The sequence below is a fragment of the Clinocottus analis genome, unplaced genomic scaffold, assembly GCF_023055335.1.
Source record: "Clinocottus analis isolate CAN_PGR_092001 unplaced genomic scaffold, fCliAna1.0.p SCAF_7, whole genome shotgun sequence".
Classification (NCBI taxonomy): domain Eukaryota; kingdom Metazoa; phylum Chordata; class Actinopteri; order Perciformes; family Cottidae; genus Clinocottus; species Clinocottus analis.
The window spans coordinates 9,857,920-9,870,292 of NW_027176229.1; the positions used below are offsets into that span (position 1 = coordinate 9,857,920).

Below are 12,373 nucleotides of genomic sequence, written 5' to 3' on the forward strand. Positions count from 1 at the left end.
AGATGTATTTTGTATTAGGATTTTGTTTCTGCATAACTGGACAACAATGGGTAAAGGACTGACAAAAGTGCGAAAGAGAATGAATGAAAAGGAGAGAGGGGGGGGGGGGGGCTTTTTTCTATTTTAATTGAAGCCAGAGCAGTTGGGAATTTTGCATTTTATTCATCCAAAATGACTTTATTTCAACCTTCCTTTAATGGTTACATCAATTATTAAATCAAAAAGACAACTTTACTATAAACTTTTACTATAAAGGACAGCAGTTCTGTCTCTGTATGAAGATCTTATTTAGGTCTACAATGCAGCATCATTAGAAGTTTCCTTAAGACATTATAGTTTTAAAAATGACACAGCTGAGTAGATTACTGCTTATACGGGGATAGGCGTCTCTTCCCATCCCATAGCAGAATAATGACCAATGCTCAAAGATAGTTTTGACATATGTCAATATGTAACTAGAAGATTCTGTAAATTAATATGAGCGTCCGAGTTACAGAACTTTTCTACTCTAAAAACCATACAAATCAGAGACACTGGGAGCAGTAAGCAGCGACCACACCTTCGACTCTGTTAGTTGATTGCCTTGTGACTCAAGAAAGCATTTAAAAATAAACTAGCAGCACCATTGTCATAGTGAGCTTGTGAGGTAATCTCAACGTGTGGGCACAGCAGCAGTGTAACTCTCCGGGGAAATCAAGAGCTTTCGCAGCTGCCCTGCCCCCCAGCAGTTGCAACACAACTCCAGAATGACACGGACAAAGACAGACAGAAACTTGAGCTTGACCTTAAATTGAAATACTTCAAATACACCACGAACTTGTGCGTGACACAAGGCCACATGTTTCCAGATAAATACGCCGCTGCCTGAAGTGCAGCCAAACATGAAAGCGTGTATAGCTTTCACCCTGCAAGTTTGATATGAACCGTACATCTGTTAGGAGTTTACAAAAATAAATATTGCAACTAGTTTTGTGTTCTGCCAACCGCTCTGCATTCATGAGAGGAATATAGGTTAGACTCTGCCAGGAGCAAAAACATCTGTCCCGATTTTATTGGATTTTATCATCATTTAAGAAAACAGCGCAGAGTTACTGTATATGAATCACACAGTTGTATGGAGAGCGGAGAAAGTACATAAAATGAAGTAGATCCTGACTTTTAACACTTCTTCTACCCTTTAGTTTATTGTGCTTTTTTTATCAGTCTTGTAAATGTAGAGAGCTCTCTTGATGACGTCCTGAATCCCATAGAAATAAGATCACTTGTGGAAATCAATGAAACAGAATGAGGGATGAGAGGATTTTAAGCCCACATGATATAAGTGTTACGTTGTCTGGCTTACTTTGACGGCTCCTAAGAGGGAGAAAATAGTGTGTGTCTGCTTTCCTAAAAAGTGCCAGCAGATTGTCAGAAAGACCAATATGTTGTCCAAATAGATAAAATGTCAAGTGACTAACAAACCATAAAACATCTCTTGGCATTACCTTGACACTTTTCATTTCCGTAAAATTAAGCTTGATAGAATTGGATATTAATAACAGTCAGTCACACACCATACCGTGCACCGAGCTTGTTGTCCCTGTACAGGCTTGGTCATGGTTGTTTGAACAAATATTGCAGTAAACAGAACACTTTGCCACACTGAATCTTTCTTATACATCAAATATTGCTTACAGGTTGTACAAACAGTTGTGTATTTTTGTGTATCGAGGCTATTTCAGTCAATCATTTCAGATGACAGCATTTCTCTACTCAATTTTCTTCCCACATCCTAAATCCATCGTGCGACCTGTAAAATCATCGAGCAATCCAGTTAAGAAAACTCCAGAACAAAAATATAACGTTCTTTCCTTGTGTTGATATGAGTCACACAGTTGTTTAAGACATGCTGTGGGTGATAATTGTTTTCTTGTTTTGAGCAGGAAGTTGAAGAGACAGAATGGCTCCAGAAGTGGTTATTAATTGAAGCACCGTGAGCCATCAGCCTGTTAGTGTAAATGCATGTGAACACAGATGCCTGAATGCTATTCTGTTGCATGTGCCACTCCTCCCCGTCCCGACTCTCTCCCAGCACTCCTGTGAACACTTGAAGTGAGTGCAGTATAGGTAGTCTATCAGCGTCGTTAAACTGTTCCGGGTGTGTGGATGGAGAGCAGTTAATCCTCCAGCAGTGTGAATCTGTCATGTGTCAGAACGTGTTGTCATAAGCAGATCTATCTTTTGCACTGATTATTATTTTTTTCTTCACAGAGGAACACCAGGGGGAGCATTTACAAAATGTCTGTTATTGAGCGATCATTGAAAATCTGTGCAGTTGTACACAATCAATGTGTCATTCATTTCTGATAAAGATGTTGGATGACTGATTTATACGATCAGCATCAAAACGTTCAGATTACAGTTTATGCATTATTGGAGATGGACATCGTTTGATAATGATCTTGAAATATGACAGAATATTGTACATCTCTGGACACATTATGTCCCCTCACACCCCCAAAACAATGCAAGGAAATACAAGGAAAATAAAATTTCTCTCCAAAAAATTAAATAAAACCAAATATTTAATAAATATATAAATCTCTCAGGACAATTTCATTCATGTCACATGTTCAAAAACATTTTATTTGATCAATATTGTAAAAAGCCACTCAGCAAAATAGAATTGACCGCTTGCTAAGCCCCAGCTACTGTTGCTGCCAAGCTCTCTGTTCTTGCACAGCGTTATGAAACAAGGGACATACTACTCAAAACTAATAGTTATTCTTTTTCATCAATGGGTTTTAGATTTTAGACAAATACAGGTTAAACAAAAATACACTTCTCATTACTGAGGATTTTCCCAGTTGAACTGACAACTGTTGCTGGCAGATTGTTTCACCTGTAGCTAGCTCGCTAATTTAGCTGATAAATGAAATATTGCTCCATCTGCATCCTCACCACTTAATAAGGAAAATAAAGAACCAGTAATGTTATTGTATTGCAGTGTGGAGCAAGTTTATAGTCTTAGCTGTACTAGTATACATTTTTTTACATTTTTATGTTGTTTATTTCTCATTTCTTTCCGCTTTGCTTACGTATAGACAAGTAAGATAGAGGTTAGATTCATGCTTTATTGGTTGTCTGTTTGAACATTATGTTTCACTGTAAATGTTACAAGAAAAAAGGCTTTGAAACAGGACAGACGTGTGTGTCCGCTGACAATAATGCTTTCTCTGGTAGTGAGCTTAGCCTGATTGTAAACGTCCCAAAATCCAAAAGCGGAACAAGAGCAGGACAGAGCTGTTAACATTGCCCCACACTCTGATATAATAGCCATGCATTAGGGATATGTGAAAGGGCTTTTGTTTAACTTAACCTGTCACCCAATAAAATGTAGTCAAACTAATAAAATGCTCCTTAGCCTTCGAAATACTGGTATGGACAGTAAGCTATTCTGTTTATCAATGATTACAGCTTACATTATATTAGAGTAGACAAACACAGTTAAATCCAATTTATAAACGTTTGCTCTTGCGTTTGTGGTTTCTGATAGGCTGTATAAAAAGACAGAAACCTTTTACCTTCTTATGAGGCGATAGCTTGACAGGCCTGCGGCACCTTTTCATGGTTGCTTAACTATGACCGGACAATTTCTGTTCAGGGGCCTTGTTTAACTAACGGTCAATTCCCGGCTGGCACACATTCCAATTATATTACATTTAGCTTTCCCCAGTTTCATGGCACAATACTCGTGTGTGAAGAACACAGAGTTGCTGTCTATTGCAGGACCCTAATTGGGCATTGTTTTGTACATAAGTTTTCCTTTCCTGGAAGCAACATAAAAGTACATTAGGGACTGAGAGAGAGAGAGAGAGAGAGAGAGAGAGAGAGAGAGAGAGAGAGAGAGAGAGAGAGAGAGAGAAAAAAAAAAGAGAGGGAGTGGAGTATATACTTCAGATAACGGTCACACACAGTCACAGGGGTAGGGAAAAAAAACAAGTCGAAGTTACCATCAAGGTCTTGATCACTAAGGCAAAAAACAGACACAAATGATTATTAATCAGTCTGTGCTCTTCAGTCTGAACCACCTACGCAGCTGTTTAAATACAGCAGACAGTTGATCAGGTTCATACCTCTGATCTTGATGAATGACACTGTTACTGGTCATTTACACAGTTTATTTACCATATATTAAAATGCAACATATTGTAATAAGCACACACATGTAGATCAGAGATTGGTTGAAGGACACATTAAAACAAATTAAAAAATTAAAATTAACTACACGGTTGATTTAAATGGATGTAGTAAAGTAAATATCCCAACATCCCAGTGGGTTGAGATCTGGTGTTTATTTTTAATCTGTTTATTTCTTATTAAATTATTTATAACGTAATCTACATCCCGAATCAGTACGGAAATCAAAAGTCACCATGTAAACTATGCTTACTGCCGGCAAGATGTGTAGGCTGTACATTTTACATGACAAATACTGTCTGTTATTTTCTGAATTGTTTCTCTAGTCTAGGGTAATTTCATTTGAGGGGCTCATTTCTTGAGATGAAAAACGCCGCAGGGACGTGAGTTAGGAGAGACCTCTGATTGACAGTGTGATCAGAAAAAGCAGCAGAACACTTTTAAGCTTGGCTGTTCTTTCATTTGTTCTGCTCCTCTATTACTTATCATGCTGTTTCCCTGCTCTGTTAATAGCATTTTTGCATTTGATTACTTTACCAGAAGCAGCAGAGAGGTGCCCAGATGAGAAGCAGTCAAGGAAATGTGTTTAATAAGATTAACAAATCATTAAATTATTTCCCTTAATACTCTTTAAGAGGCAGAGCAGAACGTGAAGTCATGCTGCTGCTCAGCCTCCTTTGCTAATTGAGGTCATTGAGGGTCAGGTAGGTCAGAAGCTCACTAATCAATACTGCTGCGCCCCTTCATTTCCATGGAGAAATATTTCCATTTTTATTACTCTGAGGCTCGGATGCTCTGCAATACATTTGTCTCCTTTGCTTCTTTACCAGTCCCTGTTCCCTCCCACACAGCGTTGTGTTTCATCTTGATCCACTGATTCTGTGCAGCAGACATACAGTAGTTTGGACACGAAGCCTCACAGTGTGCACTGCTTAATGGTGGTAGGAGTGGGTCTCGGGGCAAGACAGCACAGGCTTGAAAGGGAGGGAACCCGTTATGTCTGTGCGGTATTTGGCTGGCCGCGGACCTCCCAGTGCCTGAGTTGGGGGCTCCATACCCACGTTGAGGTGCAGCGACAGGTGGGCATGGCAGTAATCCAGAACCGACTGCTCATACCTGTACAACGTCAGAGCACTCAGCTGCCTCGGTATCTGGAGACAAACGGAAAGCAGAAAAGGGAAAGGAGAGAAAAAGAGTCACACGTAAGCTTTCTAAAATCCTCCAAAAAAGTATCAGTTTCAACACTTTTATCTGCTCTCAGAATATTTGGAATTGGCTTAATTTACTCCATGCAGTTGTGGCACAGCGGCATCATAAATGCAGCCTTGGCAGCTGATACCGTGTCAGCGCCCCAAGACCTGAAAATCTGTGGTGCTCAAACCCAGTTTCAACTGGAGTAATTTATATGCAAGATGAAAGCCTAAAGCAAGTGCACACATATTTTTTGCCCTCTTTTAAATGGAGTCAAGGCTCCATTTAGAAGAGAGTGCTTATTACATTACAAGCACTTTGCTGATTCAAAGACCCCTCGTAGTTTTACGTGTTAGTGTGGTCAGAATTATGTCAATTAAATGGAATAAAGATGCATCATCGCCTGTGCAATATTAAAAACGAATACCCTATGTCTATTATTGCTTTCACACAAAATATAAATGCACTTGCATTATGTATTTTGAAATGCACAAAGCAACACACATGCAGCAGGTGAGTGCACTAAGAAAACATACACTCCCATTCAAAAGTAGAGAATCACCTATTATATTCATGTTTTTCTTTACAGTAATATTGTTGTGACCTTTTGCTGCCAAGATTATCATGGGATCATAATTTAAATCGGCATACATTTTGATGGATAGCTGCATTTTCCTTTACCAATGACTGGTGATTTCTTCTACTCTTATTCAACGTTTGCTGAGACGTATATCTTTGTCTTTTTTTGCCCTTTCATTTGTCAGTCTGTTTGAACCATGTACAGCGTTGGTGTAAAAATATAGAGGAGTCCTCTCAGCCATCTGACTCACGTTGTGCAGCAAAACTTTTGAACAGCAATATATTCTATTTTTTTTTTTAGCTACGACCTCGCCAGTGAGGCATGCTCACAAAGACATGCATGCCTGACCGGCCCTGGCTATGTAAACAAAGCATAGAGGCACTCACAGAGAGAGAGAGAGAGAGAGAGAGAGAGAGAGAGAGAGAGAGAGAGAGAGAGAGAGAGAGAGAGAGAGAGAGAGAGGGAGAGAGAAAGAGAGAGAGAGAGAGAAAGAGAGAGAGAGAGAGAGAGAGAGAGAGAGAGACTTCATTCTCTGGTAGACATTACTCCAATAAATCATAGTGAATTTCCTGATATTTAAAATGACCTATAACATATTATTATTATAAGTAATTAAGATGAACTTTTTCCATTTTACAACACTGCTTATTTAACTTCACTATGTGCAGCTTAATAAATTAATATATTGTCACAACTAATGTTGTTCCAAATTCTACTGTAAAACCCACAAGCTGCAGTATTCAAGGGGCCTGCCTAGAGAATCATTATGATGTAGGTTGTGCACACAACCTATTGTAAAATATGTTGGATTGGACTACTTTATTGAATCAGGAAGCTAATTTGATTCTGTACCTAGTTAGGTTAAGTTTCACAACCCTGTGTCTAATCATGAATTTAAGATCACACCCTTTCACACCATAAGATCTCACCATTTCCGAAGGTTGTTTTTCTTTCATGAAATGATCGGGCTCGGTTTGCTCTCTGCTTTAACAAGAATATAAGTTTGAAAAACATTCTATTGTCCAATTCAAGAACTGAACTTTGCACACACACTACTTCAGATGCCTTGATAAAAAATGCATGAACATCAACGCTCAGAATACAAAATTAGCTAAATATGGAGGGGGGACGGAGGTGGAGGGAGGGGGAGGGGGGGGTCTGTGAGTTCTTGGTTCACACTGTCAAGGAGAAAGACTTGTTTTCTCCAATTTTTGAAATAGAGTCAAACATGTAAGTGCAGTCAATAGAAATTTTGTCGGTCGGCTGGTTGAACCAATAGCCCTCTCTCTCTCTGTGTACAGCCGTAGTTGGCAGAGCCCTGACAACCGTTGTCCCTTCAACATCTCCTGCCTCCTGTTTAACTTTCACATTGTTAGTCAGTTCATCCCGGCTAAAAACCGAAGGTGCCGTGAAATAAACTGAGCTGCAGTTGCTGAGACAATTAAATACTTTTTTTTGGCTACAGTCCTCAATTTATCACTTTAAATACATAACTACATAAATGTTTTTAAAGGTGTTGTTATTAAATAGGTCTCCTCACTATGAACAGTACGGACAGTCCAGACAGCATAAAAGACTTACACTAGAGAAGCTTATGACCTCTTAAACTGTTTTTTTTTGTTTGTTTTTTAAAGATTTGTGTCATTGATAATATGAATAGCAAAAAACTGCAGTGCAAAGGTTGAACTGTGGCTGCCTGTTTGTTGTGTCAGGTTATTTCTGCTGCTCAAACATATATCAGGCTCAGCATCACTGTGAAGATTGATTTAAACCTTCTCAAAGAAGCTGACACAAGTAGCTCCTGTTTTTTTTAATACATTATCTTCAGTCTGCTGCAGATGCATCAACGTCAAGGTTTGTTGTCTCTGTATGCAATGTGCTGTTTGAAATTGTACCTTTTCAAACTCAAAGAAATTTAAAATACATTATGTATGTGATACAAATTAACCATAACTTTCACAAATGACACGCTAGAGGTTTCAAATGGTGCCAATATCAAACTCATTTTCCTCTTTCCCAAGAAGTATAGTGTGATGCAACACGTGTGGTGATGCCTCGGCCTGGACTCTGTGCGTTCACAGTTGTGACATCTCGAAGCACAAAGTGAAGTCACGGAATCATATTTCCAAAGTAACATGCAATTAAGTTTTGGGTTTGTCGAACCAAGCAAAACTCACTGTAGCTTACATAAAGTGCACTCTTACTCTGAAGTTTACTAGGTTGCAGTTGCATTCTACCATGAAAGACAATATTATTTTATTTATTTTATGCGGTCTTTAGTTTTCAATCAGATCCTCTTCAGTATTCTGTCAGTGACAGCTTGGTACATCTGCAACTTTTCTCTCTTAAATGTTGTAAAGTAGAACTGACACAGAAACATTTGAGCCCATATGACTTGCTCCAGATCAGCCCTCTAAAGCCGCACTTCACAAAAAGTTAACAATTCATTATCTGAATTCATTACAGTAGCTGTGCCCCTGACAGTAAAGAGAGTACCAAACATCACTGAATTTGTTACTCTTCTACACTTGTCATTGCAAAATTGGTTTCAATGGAAAAGTGAGTGAAGCAGTGAGATGTGAAATAGCAAGAGGCGGAAACTGGGATTTCAAATGACATTTCTTAAATGTGCTCTGCTCTGCTGTATATTTTGGTGCATTCTCCTATATTCTATTCAACAAAACTAAATACTAAACAGGCATTCAGAAAGAAAACAGTCCTGCGTAAAAACAATACAGCAGACTGCGAAGGTTGAGGTGAGACAAAGAAGACGCCCAGGAAGTCTAGTTTGATTCTGTGAATTTGAAGGCCATGCATGCAACATGAGGAGAAACCTTTTGTAATATCCAGTATGAACCATTGTATGGGGATACGTTGCACTGCACAGTGTTTTGTAATGCTAACAAGGGCATCATGTTTAACACGTTGATGATGGGAATGTCATCAGATCTTCATGTATTTAGCCGTGAATATATTGGACAGATAGGAGTTTGGACCTGATATCAGGGTCATAGCTAAAGTTTAGGGAAAAGTGGCAATAATTAATCTTGAGGGGAACGAATGTGTTTTCCAAATTTCATGGAAATAATTGAATATTAGTAAGGACATTTCAATGAAAAGTACAAATGTGAACTTCATGTGGAGTCAATGGACCATCAACATCAGAATCCCCCCATCAATGTCACCAATTACTCAAATACAAAAAAAAAAAAATATAATCAAAACAGAGTAAATTAACTTAATTAAGTCTCCATGCAGTTGAAAGTCATTAGATTGGAATTAATCTTGTTTAAAATGTTGGCACTGCATCACACAGGTCAACAAAACATTGCATTTTAAAACTTGTTTGATTCACACTGGGCAGATACAGCCTTTTGCCGTCTCTCCATCAGTGAGATAAAGTTTAAATATTTACATTTCTGTGGCAGTAAAAACAGGCTCAGTTTCATGTCTTAGCACAGAACAAAGAATAAAAGCCTTTTTGGCAAACTGAGCTGAGTGAGCATTCAGGTTTAATCAGGGATATTGAGGAAACGTTGGCTGTTATGGTTGGAGCTCTTATAGAGGTGACTCATTGGCTTGCTTCACTTGGACAGACGCCAACAGAGCTGCTTCGGGCTGAACGATGCATACAGTCGTATTTTGCCCGAGGCATGATCATCATCTCTCCTCAACTTTAATGGCTCAGGAAGTCCTTTCCAATCTAGTTGTGTGAAACACAAGCGGCTAAATATAAAATGAATTCAAATCTCTTGATTACAATAGCTATCCAAGAATAGTCTTGTTTCCTCTTGACAAGTGTAAGTCGTTATTCAGTGAGTCACTGGCTACCGGCCAAGGTAATAAAGCGAACATCTGGCATCAGCCCGATCTTGTCCTCGCTTTATGTTAACTGTTTAAACTGTAGCTCAACCTGTTTACCCTGAGGTGAATTTAAAGAGAACAGAACACAATGAGTGTCCCGTACAAAGGCTGCTACCTGTGGAAGCTACAACTCTAGGTCTGGTGCTGTGTTGTGTGTGTATATTGTGTAATACTTTTGTATCTGAGGTTAATACATGCACTTTCAATTTCCTGATACACGTAAAGCAGCTAGAATCACTCGTTTATCATTGGAAACTTATACATTTTAAAGTTTAAAGTGTTAAGAAAGTATCTTCTCAATTGGCCTCAGAATTGGTTTAATCTACAATTGGTAACACTATTAGAATGAACAATAATACTCTTTTTACTTTTTCTTATTTCATTTTAATTGAATTCAGTTTAGTAATTTGGGTGTTAATAACACACCATTCTAAATAAATTAGAAATAATGTGATTGTCAGACAATGTCTTTTTATAAACTATAAATGACAATAACCTCAAACTAAATTGCAGTTGGCCTGATGCAGAGACAGAAATCACAAGAGATGTGATAGTGTGGGTTTCATACAATTTTAGCCTCAGCAAAACATAAGCAATGAAATCCTCACCCCAGGCAATATGACAAATTATTCTCTTCCGTTTCGAGTGGCCATTTCTGCCCAAACACTCTGTGGTTTAAACCTTTCGGTGGAGCACACACCAAGTCCTTTTGTAATGATAACAAAAAGCACAAGGCATACAAAGCAAGCAATATTTAGAGGACTGGCTGACATTTGGAAAAATATGTTTTTTTCCTTCTTTAGCAGAGCGCTAGATGAGAAGACACCTGTTGTCTGTGTGGTACATATGAAGCTAAATATGGAGCTGTGCCCTCCAGCTGCTGCTGGCTAGTTAGCTTCATATTAAGTTCCATATTTAGTTTATTACAGATAATTTAAACACTCTTTGTTTTTTTAAGGTAACGTTTTAATTAGTGAGCTGGTAAAGTGGATTTTGTTCCCTTAGGATAAAGTCAGATTAGATGTTTCACCCAGTTTCCAGTCTTAATGCTAAGCTAAACTATCTGGCAGCCGGCTTATTTTGTACTATATGAGAGTGATGTCAATCGTCTCATTTACCTCTCAGCAAAAAGTAAACAAGTATGTACAGTATTCCCCAAAATGTGGAGATATGCCCTAACATCAGCAACTTCAGTTTACATAAAACAGACTCTGACAAATTCAGTGTTTTATAACAAAAGGTACAATTCTTCAATAAAGCACTTGGCTTGCACAAAGCACTTTACATGTTTACTCTTGTAACACATCACAAAACAATTAATTCAAATTCCAGAGCTATTAACTTTGGATTGCTAATGAAAACATTCATATAGGTGGTCCCCCTTTGCACATCTCTGAATGTAGGTCAAGCTGCAGCTAAATGATTCCCAATTAGGTGATAGGCAGCTGCACCATGCCAGCATGGCTCAAACTGGCACGGGAGGCATGAGCTCTCGTTGGCATATTAACAACATCCTCCGCCAGAGCCGTGCTGCTGCTCTCTGTCAGCTGGATAATTCACTCAGTGGTCAACGCTGAGGCGAGAGAGTACAGACAAGCCTCTATTATCATCGCTGTCTATTAGGCTACACACACACATGGATGCTGAATGGCATGCTAATGGCCGCAAGACCTTCTTCTCTGATTGTTGCTTAGCATGGATGAACTACAAAATATTTCAGGGCGAGGGACACAGACCTTGAGCTGATTACAAATACACTCATTTCAAAGGGGAATAATGTACTGTAGGGTAAAATAAAATCAGATAGTGTACTTACATATTTTATTTATGTAAAAGTAGGGAATCTGCAGTGTAAAAATACTCAAAGTGACAGTCGTGCATTCAAAATAATATGCAATAAACGCACAAAAGTATTACAATCTACCTACAGCACACAAAGTAAAAGCATGAATTTTTTAAGAATGGTCCATTTCATAATCATTTACACATTCGTAGATAATAACAACTACATGTTTTATTTATTCATGTATAGCTGTGTATCTTAACTTATGCTAATCCATCATAATTTATCAGTTGAACTATATGTGGAGATCATCATTATTAATCTGCCAAGTAAATAGTAACTAAAGCTGTCAATATAAATGTAATGGAGTAGAAGTATACCTTTGTGAAATGGAAATACTAAAGTAATGTGCTGGAAACAGACACAAAGTTTATACAGTAATCCATTATTATGGATATTACACATATGCATAAAAAAAGCGAGGAAGAATTTGTACTTAACCTTAAACCTAATCCAATATTGAAAATATCTTACAACAAATAATACAGAAAGAGTAGACCATTAGCATCCTCACTGTAATGTGTCAGCAATCAGGAGAGAAATAACTGAACGATAACTTGAAGTTGTACGTTGTAATACTGTGTTAGAATGTGTTAGAAATCGAGAAAGATCATCTTATGCTGACTTTAATATTCACCATGTAATTACATTTCTATTTGAAAAGCGCTTAGCATTTGTCAAAATAACCATAATCCTTCAGATGTGGGGATTTATCT

The 12,373-nt window shown here is 38.1% G+C and overlaps 1 protein-coding gene across 2 annotated transcripts in view; it reads right to left on the bottom strand.

Annotated features, from left to right (window-relative positions):
* Positions 1–4,978: 4,978 nt before the first annotated feature.
* The window catches only part of LOC137779237 (leucine-rich repeat transmembrane neuronal protein 4), a 40,368-nt gene continuing 32,973 nt past the window's right edge, over positions 4,979–12,373 (bottom strand). Inside the window, exon 3 of one of the 2 annotated variants that reach the window (XM_068566833.1) lies at positions 4,979–5,330. In XM_068566833.1, coding sequence (XP_068422934.1) covers positions 5,112–5,330 — 219 coding nt within the window. In that variant the 3' untranslated portion in view covers positions 4,979–5,111. The remainder of the gene's footprint in view (positions 5,331–12,373) is intronic. The other variant, XM_068566834.1, reaches the window with a different exon arrangement.